Raw genomic sequence first — 19652 nt, 5'->3', positions numbered from 1 at the left:
CCCCCCTCTCCCTCCTTCTCCCCTTTGATAAGAATTTTTTATCGACACGAACGCAACAGGAATTATCTTTAACGCACTTGTAAATAGAAGTTTGCAGTTTGCAGTTTACTTTAACCAATAATGATTCGAAGAGTGCGAGTACACGCACGATGCAACGATGATGACAAATCATCGACGCGATAAATCGTTTTATCTATTCGACGATTAGAACTTTGAGCAGGCAGAATTTTTTTCCTTTTTTTTCTTTCTCGCAACAAAGAAACGAAGAGTCACGTTTTAAATAAAACGTACGTGACCGATTCGAATACGTATGCAATTTACCGAAGAATCAAACCGATTTATCGCAATCTATATCTGTCAGACTCGTTCTATCCAACTCTGAACAATAAACTCTTCCCGACGAAAAGCGATGTCGATATCTCTCCTCTCGCGAACATTCTCCGTGTGTCAAACGAGGAAAAGTAAAAGAAGAAGAAGAAGAAGAGGAAATGATCGCAAAAAGGAATATTTAAATAAACGCCTTACCTTTTGCACGACGAGCGGTGTGCCGAAATCCTTCCCTCCCTGAAGACGAAAACCCCAGGGGGATCCGTCGAATCTGGATAGTTTGACGTTGATCAACTGGGCCATATCACTGATATCTTTTACAGACAGCCGGATAAAAAATAAAAAGAAAACTGAATCCTCGAATGAAACGAAAAAACGGATAAGTTATCGATCGGTTTTATACATATATATATACGATTCCCTCTATTTTCCTTTCCTTTTCTTTTCTTTCCTTTTATTTCTTTCTTCTTTCTTTTCTTAGCTACTCGTTTCGAAGATCGAAGAGACAGGATATATGCACGTTGCACCGGCCACGGTTGACGTCTGCCTTGGCGAGGCGGAATCGCGCGGTTGGGAGAACGGCACGTACGTTCCTGAAGAACGCGCAGACCGGAGTAAAGGTACAACAGACTGTGAGGACGGTCAGTCGGGCAGCGGGGCCTGCCTGGCTGCCTTCCTTCCATCCGATTCGGCTCTGCCGCGGTTCTGGCCAGGGGCGGGGATAGGGATAGAGACCCAACACGCGGGTAGGAACGAGACCGCGATCCAGAATTATCCGGGGAGGGGGTGAATGGAAAGTTCGAGGAAGAGACACGTTTCCACGGGAAAAGGAAGGAAGCATCGAGATTTATCTGTTTCGACTGTGTATCGCGGCCATTAGGTACAAGGGGCAACGATGATGCGGGAGTGGAAGGCCAGTGGAATCGATGGATTCTTTTTTTCCTTTTTCTTTTTTTCTCTCTCTCTCTCTCTCTCTCTCTTTAATCGCGTACCGTGAAAAGTTTTCTTTTTCTCTCTCTCTCTCTCTCTTTTTTTTCTTTTCGAACGAAACGAAGCGTGCAAGGAAACCGCGAAATTGCAGAACCGGAAACGGGAAACGATATGGGAAGTATGGCGATGGAACGAACGATGGAATGCGCGATGGTCTCTCGCGTTGAAGGAAGAGGAAGGAATCACAAAGGAGAGGTCGATAAAGATAAGGGAATATATATATATATATATATGTATGCACGAGGCAGGATGGAAATATTGAAGAAAAAGGAAGAAAGAAAGAAAGAGGGGCACGGAAGGAAATAAGGGAGAGGGGAAGGCGAGAAGAGGATAAAGGAGGATACGTGATCGTGGTATCAGGATGGCATTCCCGACGTTTCATTCCTTCTTTTTTCCACCACTTGCTACCTTTCTTTCTCCCGCACTGCCGATTCCTTCCTTCGCTCCACCTTCTGTCATTGCTCCCGGTGCTGCGACCATGAAGAGAAGCACCTTGCTCGCCGCACCGTCTACACCCATGCACTTCTTCTCTCCGCGATTGTAATTTATCCCCGATCGCTACCTCGAATCGAACCATCGATCGATTAACCGCTCTCCGTCTCCGATATCGCCGACTTTTTTTAAACGACTTGAAAATTGTTGTCAACAAACCACTCGACGGATTTCATCCATTGTTATAAGATTACGATATTTCCCCTTTCCACTTATCACGAAAATTTGATTTAACTAATTCGCTCAACGTCAATACGATCACCGATGTACTTTTCACTCTCTTCGAAAATCGATCGCCGATAAAAATGAAATCATAAAATGCGACGCAATTGGCGCAAGGTTGCGCGTAAGGTGGCGAGGGATCATCAGGGATATCAGTAATCGCCAGGAAGGAATGGCCAGCGCTGAAACGTGAAATGGATTCGACCGGATGAGCCTAGATTTTCGTTCCGTCGAGAGCGGCTGCATTTTCTGCGCCGGTGGCGGTCACGAGGGCGCGAACTAGTTCGTGAATCATGCCTAGAATGCTTTACATAAATTGCTCAGGACCGACGTCACGTTCTCGGTCCCTAAGCATGAGACGACTACCGAGGAGTAGGAAAGAGAAAGAGGGAGGAGAAAGAACGCTCGTCGGCCACGGCAGAAGTGACTCAGACTCTGGGCGTACGCATGCGGGACGTGGCTCGGGGGAACAGAGTCCCAGGAAACTCCGGAAAGGTGAAAGTATGCGACTCATCCGCTCGCCCTCGTCCTCGGTTATATCGAAAGGGATCTTGCGCAAAGCATGCGTCGACGACGAAGTCGAAACGATCGACGAAACGATCGATGAAATCCCTCGATGCCTTTAACCTCGATTCCGATAAGTGTCGTCGTTTTCGTCGTCCTACCACTCGATTTGTCGAGAGAAAGAAAAAAAATCGTGTCAGGCAGTAATTTTTCTAATTTCGACGCGAGTAGAGTAGGATGGATGAATTGTTGAGTTTTACGAAAAAGAAAAAAAAAATCAATCCTTTTATTTAACGCTTAATTCGTATAACGTTTCTTGACATTGCTTTCTCGTGTTCGAAGACACACGTATAGACACGACACGCACACGTACTTGTGATTCTAGTTGATTAGTTTTGTGGTTTTATACATTCTGGCATAGCGCACGTATTCGCATTGTTTGTTTGTTTGTTTCTTTCTTCTTTTTTTTTCAATTTTTCTCATTTATCGTCGATTCTTATTCTTTGTCATCCCGTAAAAAAGAATTCTATCCTTTCCTCGCAATGTTCAGTGACTGACGCTCCGAGTACTTCTGTCGTCCGCGATACTGAACGCTGGAGATTTCTGAAATGAAAGAAATGAAGGAACGGTTTCGAAACGCTTCGAGTTTTCGTAAGAACTTAAAAAAAAAAAAAAAGGAAAAGAAAATTCTTCGGATCCTGTACATATCGAATATACTCACGACCCTCTCGATTATATCCTCCGCGGCGTTCACTTTGGCAGGCCTAGCTGGAATTCCTCTCTTCGGCTCTTTCTCCATTTTATGAATCATTTTATAGACGCTCGAGTTCATTAAGTGATCAAAGTTCGGTAGATTCGTCTTTTCGTATTTCTTAAAGTTTACTCTGCGTTAGTAAAGAAAAAGAGAAAGAAAGAAGATTGAATAAATTCGGATAAGAATTAATTTCAAATATAAATAACACGATGAATATCGTACATCGTTATAAATTCATCGAACGATGAAAAAGAGAATAATAATAATAATAATAATTCTATCTCACCCCAAGGCTCTGCCTCGAATCACTTCCGCCTGGGAAGATAAAACCTCGGCAATCATTTCGTCATTGAAGAAATCATTCGGACACCTCCATCTGCGGCCAAGCGTAAGTTCGACTTGCTTAGCCTGGGGCCAGAGATCTTGCGAACGTTTCCTCCCTCGTTGCTTCACTCTCTCCTGAAAAGAGTAGTAGAGGGAAACGGGTCACTCCTACTATTTGGATTGAACGTTTTCGTTTACGAACCCAGAAAATACGTTTCGTCATTTACGAAGGAATGTATGCTTATATATATATATGTATAATTGTCGCTCAGGCATTTTAAGGAACGCACGTGACACGAATATAACTTCATCTTCGTGAAGTTTTCTTTTTTAGGGGAAGGGGGGGGGGTAGAACGGGGGTGTACAACAAATTATGGTGTTTTTCGAAGTGCAAGTTTTACCAAAATTCTTGGTATTTTTAAAAAGAATTATTTTTAAAAAGAACATTTAAAAAGAAAGAAGGGTAATAATTTCGGTGATTACGATAGAATTCTCAAAAATACATCGATGCGATTAAGATAATGCGTACGAGGACTCTCTAGGATGCTAGAAGACACAGAACGGGAACAACAAAAATTACTTCACATTCAATTTACATTCCGTTACATTCTCTTCTCAGAATACCTGCAACTCCTGAATAACTTGATCTTTTGCCGATAGATTTGGATCTGGTTCGAAACTGCCTACAATACACATATCGCTTCGTTTCTGTTATCTTTCCTTAACTTTTATCGCTTTTTTTTTTTTTTTTTTTTTTTTTTTTTTTTTCTTTCTTAATCATCGACTCGTATCAAAGAAGAAAAAAAAAAAAAAAATCCAACCAACGATTGATATTTACCGTGAGACGGTGCCGGACTAGGCGATTTCAGAACCTTGGTCTCGTACGAGACGACGAATTTCTTCACCCTGCTTCCCTCCTCGCTCTTCACCGATAGCGTCCCTTCCAGCTCCTGCGTCTCGGTCTCTTCCTCCCCCTCATCCTCGCTAGGCTGGACGATCCTCAGATGCTCGTCCGAATAGGCAGAGTACGAGATATCCTCCGTGTACTCCGTCACGTCCTGTTCCTCCGTTTCCTCCGCCTCCTCCGCGCGTTCTTCCTCCGACTCTTTCCCCTCCTCCGAGTCTTTCGCCCGCTCTTCCGGCTCTGGAAACGACGAACGAGCGCGATCATCTACGCGAAACGGAAACGGAAACGGCGGAAATTGGAAAAGAATTTGGAAAGAGAAACCAGCCGATCGAACGAGAGAGATGTTTCGCAATGGGAACGACGTGCACGCATAGATACGCACTCGGTTGACACAACACTCGGTTGGCAACGCTTCAACATCAGCGTCATCCGTCCGTGTTGGAACGCGTAAAATTTGAAAATATGCCGGGGACGACGAGTGATATCGATTCAGACCTGTTCGAAAATAATATAATCGTTTCACCTCCTCCTCCTCCTCGCCGCTCCTCCTCCCCCTCCTCCTCCCCCTTGCCAGCGTTAACGGCGGCGCCGTTTTGGACACCGCTCAACTCCATGATCTTCTGCAGTTGCTCGGACACGATTCTCAGGTGATTCTCGATCTCGCTCGGAAGTTGTTTCAACGACAACAACTGGCGTTGAACGTTCTCCAGTTGCTTCTCCAGATTGATCTCCGTCGTGACCAACTCCTTGATCCTCTCCTTATCGACCTTCGCGGCGACGTCCGCCATCTCCTTCTCGATCTCGTTCAAAACGTTCTCGTGCTCCCTCGTCCTCTCCTCCTCCCGCCCCTTGGCCCCTTCCTCGCGAACCTCCTCCTCCTCAACCTTCTCCCCGGCGCCGTCGCCCGTCTCCCCCACCGCTTGCCCGCGCTCGGCCTCGCCCTCCTCCTCCGAACGCTTCGATTCGGCCTTCGATTCTGGTCGCGATTCAGGTTCCCGATCCGATCTGTAGCCCGGCTCAGGAGTGGCCGATGGTGTCGCCTGAATTCAGACAACAGCCTGTTATTGTGTTGCGTCGGGGTTGATTGAATGCTTGGTGGAATGGTGCAAGTACGTTATTATTATTATTATTATTATTATTATTATTATTATTATTATTATTATTATTATGTCGTGCAGTTTTATATAAGTCCGGGGATCGAGATGCATACGTCTTCATCGATCGGTGAAAAGGGCACGAAACGCGTGCCACTTCTATTTTACCCGTTTTATCGGTTAAGTAAGTTAACTTTTATTTATTACTATTTCAACGAATCATCTAGACTCGTAAAGGGATATTTTTTTTTTTTTTTGTTTCTTTTCGGGTGAAATCCAACGAGCGAAACGCGAGCGTCCCAATTGCTACGTTTCGACGGGGTTATCGAGAATATTTTAGAATTCGGGTGCAACCAAGATATGCGCATTTTTTTTATTTCTGAACAAATGTAATTATTTCCTCTCGACAATCCATCGTGTGGGTACATTGACAATGAGGTAATTATATACGTACTACGTTGATGTTGATGTTGACATGCATCGATCTGTCTGTCTGCGTGCGTGATAACGATTTTTTTTTTCAATCGTATTTATATATATATGTATGTACTCTACATTAGACTAGATACCAATCGACGTGCGATCGTTTCTTTTTTTTTTTTTTTTATTTAAGTATACTACGTGTACTACGTTATAGTAGATAGTAAGTATACTTGCAGGACCGTGCAATTTTTTATAATATATATATATATATTGAAACGAATCATCGAGAAAAAAGATGATAAAATGTGTTAAAGATTTGATTAATAAATTTTTTAGTCGATGGACAAGAAAAAAGAAACGATGGTTCGTTTTGTTCTTTTGGCAGTTTTGCACGGTCCTTAATAGACAAGTACAATTGCTGCTCTAGCCTCTAGTCATGAGAAACGGGTTACGGTTACATTGGACAGAAGATACAACACACACTTTTAACGAGCGACGAACACTTTTTCGTTTCTTTTTTTTTTTTTTTCTCGTATACGTTTACAGATGATCCACGTGATGATCTAGCGTCTGTTAGGGATGTCCTAGAACAAGTGACGTCGTTTTAAATCTAAACATAATCGTAATCATTAATGATACCGGTGTCTCGATGTGTGAATTATTAATAGACTAGATGTTTCGTATATATCGTATATGATATTACTTGTACATATAGAGCAATATGATGGAGGTACAAGGTACGAACGCGTACGCCACTAATCTCGTGAAATCCACCCCTATGCAATTCGTCAAGCTTTCGTAGAGGATGGTTGGGACGAAGGATAGCCTACGTCCGTCACGATCCTTGTCCTCAACGATTTCCTTCTTGTCGTTCGCGATCCTTTCCCTCCCTTCCCCCAAACGTTTGTCAGGAAACGATCGATCGATTCGAAGGGACGTCGTTCGAAAACCGTGCAAGAGATCGAGAGAAGAGACGCGATTCGAGGATCTCGATCTCGATCTCGACGATCGTCTGCTTCCACGATGAAAAATCTCGGCCGAGATATAATCTTTGGACGAACGGACGAGATTGGAAAGGACACCGCCTTCCCTCACGGACGAAGGAGACGTGTCGTTGGTTTGGCGCGAGTTCAAGGATGAGAAGACTGGAATAACAGCGGAAGAATCGGCGGATACGCGTTGGAGAAGTTGGCACGATCGAACGTGGTTCGCGATCGAACCGAGGAACTTGAACTGCTTTTTCACGATACGTTCGACGTAACGAGCTCGAGAGATAAGTTTGTTTCTCGAGGTTGGACGAGTGGAGCAACGATCGAACAACGCGTTTTCCGCCCCAAAATACCAAACCCCCGAGTAACCTTTCGTTTCTTCGATCGAGTTTCTTCCTCGAATCTCTCCGCTACGAAGATTCCGCTTCAGGGACAACGCCGTGTCGCGGATACGATTCAACCAAGGAACAACATCGCGCCGAAACATACGTTCAACGTAACGACCCTTGAAGTACGAAATACGCTCACCGAGGCGCGATCTTTCGTCGAAATATCGTCGATCGGAGGACGAATAGGGGCGAGCAACCACGAATTTTGTACAACGAACGAGAATCTCCTTCTCCCGATCAGTTTTCCTCGACGAGATTTCTTCCCTCGACAATGCGTTATCGCGAGATTTAATAACGAAGCAGCCCCTCGCTTCAGACCTCCTCCTCGCGAACATCCATCCGTCGACCATTCGCCTCGTCCAATTATCCTCTCGCTTCGAGTACGTCTCGAGGTAACGACCTTTGATCCTCCTCGATTTCGAACATTTCTCCACGCTACAGCGACTCGTTGCGACTCGTTGAATCCTGTCCGTGCTCCGTACCTCGATACCTCGTCCACCCCCCGACCAACTTTCACCCCCCTTTACTCCAACGTTACTCCACTTGGCGAACGACAAACATCTTGGAAAGTTAGAAACACTCGTGCGAGAACCTCTCTTCCAATCTTTCCGCCTCTTCCCCTCGCCACGCGTCAAAGCTACCTTCTCATGGTAGCCTCTCGTCGGCCAACGTGCGACTCCGCCCGTTTCCATATCGTTCGCACGAGTCTCACCCTCGAACAGGGAAGAATGATCGTGGCGGTTCTCGAGGATCGAGGAAGCCTCCTCCTCCTCCTCCTCCTCCTCCTTCTCCTCGACTTTTTTTCCGACCCCCTCCGTCTTATTTTCCGTCTTTACCTCGGGAGTGAAGGGCTCCGGGGTGCTCGCGCCCTCCGGTTTCAGCAAGCCCCTCTCTAGCAGCCGGTCGGTCACGCTTCTCCTTTTCTGCTTCTTTATCACAACTTTGTACGACTCCGCCTCTTGCTCCCCCTCCTCCTGCTTCTTGCGGGGTGTCGGTATCGGCCGCTGCGGTTTCTGAAGGAACACCGAGGTACGTCTCAACTGTTCGACCAACGGTGGCTCGGCTGTGGCTATGTTCTGAAGCTCTTCTATAACCTTCGATTGCTTCAGAACCGTGACCCGTGGCCTCAGTTTCTTAAAGTTCACCCTGGAATGCAGAGAAATCTTTTTCCTTCCCTTTTTTTTTAAAAATTTCTTATTATTGTTGTTGTCGAGGTTTCTTTCAGCAAGAATTCGAAGGGATGAATTTTATACCCCAAAACGCCTTTATCGTCCAAAAGTTCCTCTTCCTCGAGGATCAATTGCGCGATCTCGTCGTCCGTGAGATTTTGATTCGGCACGATCTCGCTGTTCGCGTCTTTCGGCTTGTCCGGAAGGGGCTCCACCTCTTGCTTCGATCCCTCTTCCTCCTCGCACGTCTTTATCTCATACTCGTGACGTTCGATCACCGTCTCCTCCTTCAAGATTTGCTCCGGGAAAACTGGTGGCAAATCTGCGAGCTGATAACGAACAAATTTTCCACCGATCGAACGACCACAAAAATCGTGAATAATACATGCATACATACATACATACATACATATATATATTATATATATATATAATGAAATTCACACATGCAATATTTTAACGTGAGATACGTACAGGGATCTTATAAGGGACGATGTTCTCCTCGGACAGCGCCTCCGCAGCCTTGACAAAATCTTCTTGTCTGTGTCAACAGAGAAGTAGTTGGTTGGTTAATTTCGAATTGGAATTTTTTTTTTTTTTTTCCTTTTCTTTTCTTTCCTTTCGATCGATCGATCGAACGATCGAACGATCTGTCACGCGTATATATGCACTCGAGTTCGTAGCACGAGCGAGCAGTAGCGAGCTAGCCCAAGTGAACGGAATTGGAACGGAGGTTGGAATGAAGTTAACTACTTTTCGAAGCTTACTTGCAAGCCGGTTCACACGCGAAAGGGTAATGAGAGGGATTGTGGAACAAATGTGTGCGATGTAAAATGCCAGCAATAAAATCGCCGACCAATGATAAACAGATCTGATTCTGGGTCACCTATTTATAAGTGTTGCAATATGTTACCACACGTTCGCCGTACTACGCCGGGATATTCTTGCCTCTCTCTCGTCTCGTGTTATAATATTTATCGTATATAAGAAGACGTTTTTTCCATCATGTTTGCAAGCGATTCTTCCAATTTTTTTTTTTTTTAATCTCAAGTCGAGTATATTGCACGTCGTTTCATCCGATTGATTATTGCTATTGAAATGGGAAATATAATGTAATATCGCAGGTGTGGTGTCGAAGAAAATCGTCGGTCGATAGAGTCGGGTTTGTCAAGGGTACTCGAAATAAAATTCGTCGCGGTAAAAAAAGTAGTTCAAGTTAAGCTCGACCTCGAAGCGGGTCAATTCGGTGCAACGATGCAGCGGCGCGCAGTGTCGTTGACATTGATATCGAATTGTTTTCAATGGCTGGGTTGCGGATCTACTTCCGATAAGATAAGGATGTATTCACGAGTAAAGCGAGTATTTATTTTTAAAGGTGATGTTGGATTTTTATATTATTAATCGATTAATGATTCAGGTAGCGCACCAAGCTTACCTCAGCACACCAAGAACAAAATTATTTCCCGCTCGCATTAATTCCTCGTGCGCCTGTCCGTGGGTTAAAGAACTAATGGGTTGATCGTTTAATCTTACCACCACGTCGCCGACTTTTAAACCCATACATTCCGCCAAACTTCCCTCTGTGACCTAAGAAATGTTTTTTCACGTTTCAATTTTCATTTTTACTCGATCAAACTTACGTATTGTAATTAAAACTATGGACGACGAGATAGGCGAGGGAGGGGATGGAGGGGAAGGAAATAGGTTTATACGGTTTAACGGGACTTTGATCATGTTTCTTGAAATTATGGGAAAATTTCATAATCGACGAATAAATCAAGAATGTTTGGAAAAATAACTTTTTTATTTTTTATACATACTACCATAAATATTCGCACGTATATTGTATTGGATCGTATTCATAAATCTTTTGATCTCGGGAGTAAGAGATAATTAAGTCAATCGGTTATATCGAATATTGGAACGGATCTCTTATAAATTTTATACAGCAAATATAAATAAAGAGAGCAAATAGTAGAAGAAGGTACAAAGATAAATTAAAAATGAGAATCAGCGCTCTCTCGATGATATCGTGGATGAAACAAATGTAGACAAAGAAAGCGAATAATAGGAAAGAGATAGAGAGAGCGTAAAAATATTGAAATCAGCGTCATCTTCAGAGTGCCGCAAATGAAACTCATAAAGAAAGGATAGCAAATAGAGAAAAAAGGATAGAGATATGGTAAGAATTGACTAACAACGCCATCTCTTGAATATTAAAAATACTTCTTCAAAAGCACGTTCAAAGATAAGTTAGAGTTAAAATTAAGATTCAGCGCCATCTCTTGAGTATTTTTGAAAACATGTCCTTTTCACAATTTAAAAGATGGCGTTAGTTCTCAATTCTTACTCTATTTTATCCTGCCATTTAGAGATATCTTTAATAATTGAAAGATGGTGTTGATAATTAATTCTTACAGTATCTCTATCTTTCTTTCACTATTTCCTATCCTTTTTTTATATGTTTCATTTATGACACTCTAAAGATTGATTTCAATATTTTTACTTTATTTCTGTCCTTCTCTCATTATTACTCTCCTTGTTTATACATTGTTCTTGGTACGTACGATCACATACGAGGTATAGGATATCAATTAAATATTTTCATCATTTCTCTTTCAAAATTACAACGTGTTTCAATCTTTAATGTAAAAAAATATTATATTCTCAACTTTATTACTTACAATATATCTATAACACGATAAACTTTCAAAATATATCGCACGCTTGCTAGACAAGTGATGTAATTCAAAATTTAATACTTATTGAATTATTGCTACGGAAAAAATTATAATTATTTATATTTTTTATTAACAGAATCCTGTAAATAACAGTTTCAAACTTGATGAATATGCAACTTAGTATTTTAATAATATGATATCCTTATATATTTTATATTCTTATAAGTCAAATCATTCAAAGTCGTTTCCTCTAAAATTATAATTTTTAAATTGTACGATTTTTCTAGCAAATATGCAATATGTTATGAAGCGTACTAGTGAAATTTAATCAAATAATTATTTATAATTTAATATTTAATTTCAATTCCAATCTATTTTATATTTTTATGTATGATCGTATCTATTCTATATAATTCGTTTATATTTAAGTAGATCATTGCCATTTTAATAAATCGGTAATACAGAAATTGCTATGATTAATCATATCGACATATTAGAAAATACTAGCCTGCAGATATGCAATCCTTTATACTTTTCGCGCTAAATGGTTACTATGTAATCTCATAATTTCACATATGCATGTATACTCTATATAAGTTTCTTAATAATTTGTAAATAATAATCTGAACTGCATTTTTAAATAATCTGTGTCTGTACATTATTATAGTATTATTATAGTAATATATTTAAATAATAAAAAACATGAAATAATAATAATGTAATGTACATACTCTGATGACAGTCAATGGTTGTGGAAAATCGCTTCCACCCGCCAATCGAAATCCCCATGGTGTGTTATCGAATTTTGTGAATTTTATGCTGATAGCCATACTGTTCTACATCTGAAATTCACGTGTCTGTAGTCATTTTGGACTGGAACAGCTTGTAACGTTTAAAGTGATACTTCCTTCATTAACTTCGATGAAATTAATTCCGAAAGTGATTTCTAATGAAACAATTATATAATAAAATAAAACAAATAAAAATATATAATAAAACAAGAAAAAAAATGAAAATTTTATTTGAATTTGAATTTTGTGGAATTATTTCACGATTAAATGTAAATCTATATTTGCATTCGAGTTTTAAAAAATCTTGATAAAAAAATTCAATCATCAATTTTCTTCAATCATTATTTGTGAATTAAAAAAAAAAAAAAATTACTTAAATTTATCAGTTTTAATATATTTCTTTTTAAAATTATTAATCAAAGAAAAGAATCATTTATATGAATACGACAAAATATAACACATAAGTTTTTCTAAATTTTACTCTCGTTACATAATGCTGATTTTAAAAAGACACAAAACAAAAGATATTCGATATTCTTAACATTTATAATATTTTTTATATATTTTATATTGATTTTTGGACATTCATAGTAATTCAAATTAAATGTTTGCTTTTTAACGATTAAAAAAATAAGTAAAACTAAAAACTTCGGAACGCAATAACAACCGAAAGGAATTCGTACCATGTACGCGGAAGTGATCGCATAGCGAAACGAATATAGTCTAGTCGATGCGAGAATTTACTCAATGATTCGTGAGTTACTTGCCAGTATGTTGCGCGAAGAATAATCACAGAATTGTTATATCACGATGCACAGGAAATTGCACACCGAGAAAAATTATATCACTGAATTCATGGATCAGAAGCGCGCGGTCATCAACCGAACCGGTCGATACCGTGGTAGCACCGATCGACGAACTCCACTAAGTCTTCAACACGCACAAAACGGTGTCACGATAATGTTTGCCAGAAGGCAATCGTAGCTACCGACTTGAACGCCACAAATACACGGCCTCTTCTCCCCTCATCCTCTCGTCCCCTGCTCCCCTCATTATCCAATCGTAAAACAGTAGGAAGAATGCTAGATCTATTTACTGATCGATTTATTTAGATTCAGGTCCTCGATTTCCTCGTCATCACATATGAAGTATTTCGCTCTCATCGTTACTCTTTCGTAAAGTAACAATATCTACATTTTTCCTCTACGACAAAGAATAACTTTTTTTATCGTAATTTCGCGCTAAAATCACATAAATTGATTTAAAAATCGTATACGCTTCTGCCATCTAGGGACACACTAATATTTAAATTCAATTCTTTGAATCGAAAAGCGCGCGAAACTTTATGCGAAAGAAAAAAAGAAAAATTAAAGAAAAATTTATAAATATTATAATATATGTTCTGTGATATGTGATATAATTTGTGTTTATGTTTAAAATATGTTATATGCAAATACAACAATACACATAATTTACAGTGAATACGTGTATTAAATATGTATTAAATTTTGATTTATTTTAAATAATTTACTTTGTACATTATCAAAATCTGATAAAAATATGAATATATACAAAATATTTTTAGAATGTAAATTTTATTCTCATTGACGTAGTCTTACTTGATCGTTCGAAGTCTATCTTTTGACTGAAAGTCGAAATGTGGAAGTAAGGCATAGATACGTCCCTACCACTATATGTTTATATATATCTGATATAGTATATATATGTCTTAGAGTCAATTCGCGCACTTAAGCAATTTCTATTTTACATTAGTCATATTGTTTTACATAAGAATAATATCCATTAAATTTGATGTGTATGCATTTTTATAATTTTGCAGCGATGATACTGTGCAGTTCGTTATTTTTTGTTTGATATTTTCAATAACAGTATTACAAATAAATTTGAATCGTTTATCATTAAAACATTATCACAACATTATATATTAAGTATATATATTTTAAAAATGGATTATATGGAAATATAATTTAATTTGCTTATTAAATTATTTGATTTTATAGTTATAATTTATTTTATTTATTAATACAATACAATAATATTCCTGTAATATATCTACAAGAATAAGTTGCAACTTTGCCGATAATAGAGAACATTGTATGTATATTATGTATATATATTACATAATAAAGAATAATACATAATTTAATTAATATAATAAAATATTAAAATATTAAAATAATAAATTATTGTATAATAATGATAATGATAAATTTTTTGCAATTAAATTAAATAAAATATTTTTATTTACATAGTATTACATTTTTTCAAATTGCGATCAATTATAAATATTAATCAAAACCTCATGAATATGAGGTTTTTATTATATTTATACTTTTTTTTAAACGAAAAATTTTTGTAAAAAAAGATTATTGATGAATAATATAAAAATTTTTACAAAATATTTATATTTTTTTAAGTTTTTTGCTTCTTTGCACTTGATGCTCCATCCTGCTCATCCGTTTGGAATATCGTTTGTGGTTGTGTTTTTTTATATGCTGGCGCAATCCAATATGGATTTTCTTCTGCTACTTTTGCATATTTTAATATAGCTTCTCGTGGATCTTGATCGTCTTCTATTCTTTTGCTAAGTCCCAAATTCCGAATTACATAAGAACTAAGTGTTCCACCAGAAGAAGCAACTCTTCCACCTTGTCCAGAAGTAATTGGTAAATCCGGTCTTCTCGATTTAACGGGATCTAAACGATCTTTTTCCATTTGTTTACGAACTGATTTAGGTCTGTCTTGTCTGAATAATGGAAGTGCATGTGGTGTAATAATTTGTTGAGTTGACATTACTTCGATATGTTTTTGTTTTAAATGCGTTTTTATAATACATAATTTTGCACCTCTTAAACTTTTCTTAGAATCGTAATATACCTTAACTATTCCATTTCCACAACCAACAAATATTTGATTTAGTTTTGGATGCCATAATGTTTTAATAACATGTGAATTTGTTACATTTATTCCATTAATTAGATCAAAAGTTTTTGTATCATAAAATAAAATTCTACCAGTATTTTGATTTTTACTTAAAGATTCTCCTGTAATAAGAATTGAATCATCTGGATTAAACATACAATCGGTTGTGTCATATCTAGAATATAAATTTTTTGCTTCAAAAATAGGTGTTTTAAATGCTCTTAAATCCCAAAGCTTTAATGTATCATCACAACTTCTGGTTGCAAGCATTTGTCCAAGATAAGAAAAGCTTAGGCTTGATATCTCAGCACCTTGTGCATGTGCATTTCTCTGAATCAGTGATGGATTAACAAAATTTTTTCTATGATCCCACATTTGTATAGAACCATCTATACAACCACAAGCAACTACATTACCTTCTCTACTATAACCACATGTGGTTGGTATGGTTTTAACACCATTTTGTGCTCTACATTTTATTAGATGTTTATGTGCACGCGGTCTATATAAAATCCATATTCTACAAGTACTATCTTGTGAACAAGTAAGATATTCCTCCTTTGTGAATGGATGCCAACAACCACTGTTTAATCCTGCTGTATGACCTTTTGTACGTGCCATATCTGTTATATATTGATCACCCTTCACAGTTTCACATTTTTCAAAACCATCTCTATCTAAAACTTTTGCTTGTGCAGAACCTGATATAACTAATATAACATCACCAGTCATTGAATATTGTAAACATTTGATTGGATGGTTCTCACAAGGTTGCAATGTTCTAAAACTTCTCATTGATGAATCCATACCAGCAAAGTCCCAAAAACAAACATCATAATCAATAGAACCTGAAGCTAATCTTGCTCCAGAAGGATCTGCTGCAATAGCTGTTACTGCCTTCGTTCCATGAGTCATTGTAACTTCATGACTGCATGGAATTTTATCTTTTAATTGTAATTCTTCTTCTACATCAGATTGTTCTTCATCTTCATCACTTTCATTGTCATTTTGATCTTTTATTTTCGTAGATTGCTCTAAATTAATTGAATTCTGAAGTTCTGGAGGTATTGGAGGTCCAATAAAATCATCATCTTCCTCATTATCATTAGTACTTTCATTATTAATAATATTAATATCTTTAGATATTTCTTTTACAAGTGTAGTTTTAGATTCTTTTTCAATAGATTTTATATTTATATTACTTACTTTGCTATTATTAATAGTTTTTGTAATATTTTCCAACATTTCTTCTACATCAAAAGATTTAGCCTTCTTACCAAAACCTGTTATGCCCATAACTTGTTTCAAATTTTGAGATTCTTCTTCATCTTCAGGTTTAATTTCATTCATTTTTGTAATATTAGTCTCCAATGATTTTTTGCCAAATGTACCAAATCCAGAACTTACAGTTTCTGTATTTTTCGTCATATCTCGAGTTAAATCTTTATTAATTTTACCAAAAGTTATTCCCTTTTTTGTATTCATGATTATTATAACTTGTTATTAAATAAATTGTAATAATATTTATAAAACATATACAAATAAAATTAAAATTTTTTATTTATTTATTCTTAATATAATATAACTTTGATATTTTTTTAAGATTTAATTTCTTATAATAGCTTATAAAAAATTAAATAAATATATATATTGAGGTTATAATATTTCATTTTCTTTTTTTTTCTATTATTCATATATAACGGATTAATTACATATTTTTGCATTAAAAAAAGTAAATCTATTTTATTAATAAATAATTTTTTTTTTAATATAAATGGAAATTCACAATATTATTTATCGCTTTATCTGGTAAATATTGCGTACTATAGCAAAATTGTCAGATACCGAGACAAAATGGCTATCAGAGCCATTAGAAACATTTAGTAAGTTAAAATTTCTATTTTAACTTATTGTGTATTGACGTTTGTATTGACAGATGTCATTGATGTGAATAATTAGTAAATTTATCATAAAAACCTAATTTACATCTATCTAATAATTGTTGTAATTGATGTACCTAAATAATAATGAATCAAAACATAATATATAATATTATATCAATGTAAGTTAGTTAAATATACTTTGATTAAATTTTAAATTATAATTATATTATAATTTAAGTTTTAAACGTTTTAAAAAGTTATAAATATCAATTATTTGATGTATTTGATATTTATAAATTTATATAGAATAAATATATTAAATAATATATTAAATATAACGTTTACATAGTTTATAATTAATAAGTTATGATTTTTAAAATATATTTTTTGTAATATTTATAATTCTTGTACTTATAAAATCTTATCCATTAATAATTATGATAAACAAAAATATTATTTTCATTTAAAAAAATTTAAATATTTATGAGAATCGAAATAAAAAAATTAATGAATTTCAAAAATTCGATTATAAATTAATGTAGCATTTAATTTAATAACATAATTTAGGAAATAACATAGGAATTAACAGAAGAAGTAAATGAAAATATTTTTAATATATAATTGACTACAATATCTATAAAAAATGATAGATACAAAAAATAATGCAAATGGAACATATGATTGTAATCAAGATTCAAGGATTAGAACTAACAGTTCCGATACAATGCCATCAACACCTTCTTCATCATCTGATTATATGACAGGAGAAGCAGATGATAGTTCAGATAGCAAAGCTGTTATACCTTTTAGTTTAAAATCAGTAGAAACAGTGCTTTCATTATCTAAGGTATAAAATAAATTTAAAAATTTTTATAATAATTTTTTATTCTTTATGATTATGATTATATTATATTTTACAGGCTACTTCTGAAGAATATCTTAAAGATATGATAGAAAAATGTAAACAAATGGTATTAGAAAGTGCAGAATGTTCAGATGAACGAAAATGGCTTGTTAGACGTTTAATTGAATTACGTTTAAGAGTACAAGAATTTAGAGAATCATCAGAAGCAAATTTGCTTGAAACACAAGTAATTTTAGGACATCACTTAATACCACAAAAATATTACATAACAACTTCTGGACCTGTATATTGTGATCATTGCAGTGGAGCTATTTGGACTATGCTTCAATCATGGTATATGTGCAATGGTAAGATTTTCTTTAAAATTATAAATTATTTTTATATGGATTTTTATTATATTTAATTTTATTTTCATAGATTGCAAATTTTGTTGCCATTGGAAATGTTTAAATAACATATGTAGAGTATGTGTTCATGTAGTTGCTAGTGAAGCAGGTGGTTATACTTATACAAAAGATATTTGTCCTGAACAGGGTTTATCAAATCAAGGATATAGATGTGCTGAATGCAAAGCACGAATTACATTTAGTAAGTATATTTATTAATAAATATTGATTAATGCAGATAAGATTAAAATTAAAAATTAAAATAATTCTTTGAAGAAGTATAATTTATCACTCTATATAAGATATAAAAATAAAATATTTAACATTGTTACAATGTAGATAAATTATATTTTTATTACAAGCTTTCTCAAAAGGATTATCCTTATCTTGTTTTGGCAGTCCATTTAAAAATACAGGTAACACATATAAAGGAAATTTCGAAAATGTGGGTTACAAATCAAAAATTTATTTTATATATTAATATTTCTTTTAATATATTATTTATAAATGTAGAATCAACATGGATTGAGCCACGACTTTGTGACTATACAGGATTGTATTATTGTCAAAGATGTCATTGGAATACTGCAATGGTAATTCCTGCAAGAGTAATTAGAAATTGGGATATGGAATCACGACCTGTATCTCGTGTTGCTGCACAACTATTAACACTTTTAGAAGAACGTTCTGTTTTATTACTTGAAGACTTAAATCCAAAATTGTTTACTTTAGTTCCAGATCTATCTGTAGTAAAGGTAAAATAAACTATAACTTCGTATTTATAAATTAATTATTTTTATATAATTCAAAGTAAATAATAAATAGAGGATGCGGGAGGAAATGCAAATGATGAAACGTTATTTAGTTTTGTGCCCGGAAGCTAATAATCAAGGATTACCATGGAAAATTGGAATACGTACTCATATGATAGAAAATTCGGGAAATTATTCAATTAAAGATCTCATTGATTTGAATAATGGAATACTTTTAGAAGAAATTCGTGCTGCATATGATACTATGCATACTCATATCACAGAGCAATGTGAATTATGTAAAGCAAGGTAAATTTTGATGAATGGATATTTTATACAAATCGTTTTACAATTAAAATTTTAAATATTAATTTATAGAGGTCATTTATGTGAATTGTGCGGTAATGATGAAGTTATATATCCATGGGATGCAAGTTCTATTAGTTGTCATCAATGTACAGCAGTTCATCATCGTGCATGTTGGTCGAAACAAAATCACTGTTGTCCACGTTGTACGAGACTTCAGAAACGGCGTGCCTTGCAAGAACAACAAACTTCAGATACAGATGAATGTATTACTGAAAATGGATTAAATTCAAGTGAATCACCAAGTGATACAACATAAATGCATATATTATAATTTGTACATATATCTGTCTTTGTGCAATTTTTTTATAAATTGAAATTAAAAAATATTCTAATTTTAAAAGAAGATCTATATTCATATAGTTTATTATAGATATATAAAATATATACATATATGTATC

The 19652-nt window shown here is 35.8% G+C and overlaps 5 protein-coding genes across 20 annotated transcripts in view; 1 reads left to right on the top strand and 4 right to left on the bottom strand.

Moving 5' to 3' along the window:
• Positions 1–1887, bottom strand: part of LOC102678866 (PDZ and LIM domain protein Zasp) — a 30078-nt gene extending 28191 nt beyond the window's left edge. For 2 of the 13 annotated variants that reach the window (XM_031513731.1, XM_031513733.1), the window contains exon 1: positions 1726–1851. In XM_031513731.1, coding sequence (XP_031369591.1) covers positions 1726–1836 — 111 coding nt within the window. In that variant the 5' untranslated portion in view covers positions 1837–1851. Of the gene's footprint in view, positions 1–525; positions 1019–1725 lie in introns of those variants that run through there. The other 11 variants (XM_006622558.2, XM_006622556.2, XM_031513728.1 and 8 more) reach the window with 10 other exon arrangements.
• Positions 1888–2806: 919 nt separating this feature from the next.
• Positions 2807–13416, bottom strand: LOC102680316 (golgin subfamily A member 6-like protein 22). The gene is made up of 12 exons (XM_031513743.1): positions 12824–13416; positions 11997–12107; positions 10020–10171; positions 9059–9125; positions 8669–8913; positions 8252–8561; positions 5057–5560; positions 4452–4917; positions 4238–4296; positions 3576–3748; positions 3257–3419; positions 2807–3138 (listed from the first exon to the last, which is right to left on the bottom strand). Exons 2-12 carry the CDS (start codon positions 12093–12095, stop codon positions 3082–3084), a joined length of 2295 nt encoding a protein of 764 aa, XP_031369603.1. The 5' UTR covers positions 12096–12107; positions 12824–13416; the 3' UTR covers positions 2807–3081.
• An 881-nt stretch (positions 13417–14297) lies between these two features.
• On the bottom strand, positions 14298–16742 carry LOC102678732 (gastrulation defective protein 1 homolog). Its single transcript, XM_006622555.2, has one exon. The coding sequence runs from the start codon at positions 16482–16484 to the stop codon at positions 14490–14492; it is 1995 nt and encodes a 664-aa protein (XP_006622618.1). The 5' UTR covers positions 16485–16742; the 3' UTR covers positions 14298–14489.
• Positions 16743–16747: 5 nt separating this feature from the next.
• LOC102678224 (differentially expressed in FDCP 8 homolog) lies at positions 16748–19594 on the top strand. Of its 4 annotated transcripts, none has more exons than XM_006622551.2 (8): positions 16748–16882; positions 17450–17729; positions 17803–18094; positions 18165–18335; positions 18496–18549; positions 18647–18888; positions 18959–19194; positions 19264–19594. In XM_006622551.2, the coding sequence occupies exons 2-8, from the start codon at positions 17526–17528 to the stop codon at positions 19508–19510; spliced, it is 1446 nt and encodes a 481-aa protein (XP_006622614.1). In that variant the 5' UTR covers positions 16748–16882; positions 17450–17525; the 3' UTR covers positions 19511–19594. The 4 variants fall into 4 exon arrangements, with proteins under 4 accessions (XP_006622614.1, XP_031369596.1, XP_006622615.1 ...); XM_031513736.1 differs by having other exon boundaries at positions 16862–17061; XM_006622552.2 differs by lacking the exon at positions 16748–16882 and adding an exon at positions 16929–17065.
• The window catches only part of LOC102678555 (dihydropyrimidine dehydrogenase [NADP(+)]), a 6356-nt gene continuing 5913 nt past the window's right edge, over positions 19210–19652 (bottom strand). Inside the window, exon 17 of the mRNA XM_031513722.1 lies at positions 19210–19463. The gene's annotated coding sequence lies outside the window, so the exon portion shown is untranslated. The remainder of the gene's footprint in view (positions 19464–19652) is intronic.

The sequence above is a fragment of the Apis dorsata genome, unplaced genomic scaffold (genome assembly GCF_000469605.1).
Source record: "Apis dorsata unplaced genomic scaffold, Apis dorsata 1.3 scaffold_722, whole genome shotgun sequence".
Classification (NCBI taxonomy): Eukaryota; Metazoa; Arthropoda; class Insecta; order Hymenoptera; family Apidae; genus Apis; species Apis dorsata.
This window is presented reverse-complemented; position numbering and strand designations above follow the sequence as displayed.

Excerpts from the sequence above, each read along its gene's own strand:
- LOC102680316 (XM_031513743.1), bottom strand. The coding sequence starts at position 12,095 with ATGGCTATCAGCATAAAATTCACAAAATTCGATAACACACCATGGGGA. Across the intron at positions 10,172-11,996 it reads AACCATTGACTGTCATCAGA|GTCACAGAGGGAAGTTTGGC; the intron begins GTATGTACATTA and ends AACATTTCTTAG. Across the intron at positions 9,126-10,019 it reads TTTGTTCTTGGTGTGCTGAG|ACAAGAAGATTTTGTCAAGG; the intron begins GTAAGCTTGGTG and ends CTGTTGACACAG.
- LOC102678732 (XM_006622555.2), bottom strand. The coding sequence starts at position 16,484 with ATGAATACAAAAAAGGGAATAACTTTTGGTAAAATTAATAAAGATTTA.
- LOC102678224 (XM_006622551.2), top strand. The coding sequence starts at position 17,526 with ATGATAGATACAAAAAATAATGCAAATGGAACATATGATTGTAATCAA. Across the intron at positions 17,730-17,802 it reads CAGTGCTTTCATTATCTAAG|GCTACTTCTGAAGAATATCT; the intron begins GTATAAAATAAA and ends TATATTTTACAG. Across the intron at positions 18,889-18,958 it reads CAGATCTATCTGTAGTAAAG|AGGATGCGGGAGGAAATGCA; the intron begins GTAAAATAAACT and ends AATAATAAATAG.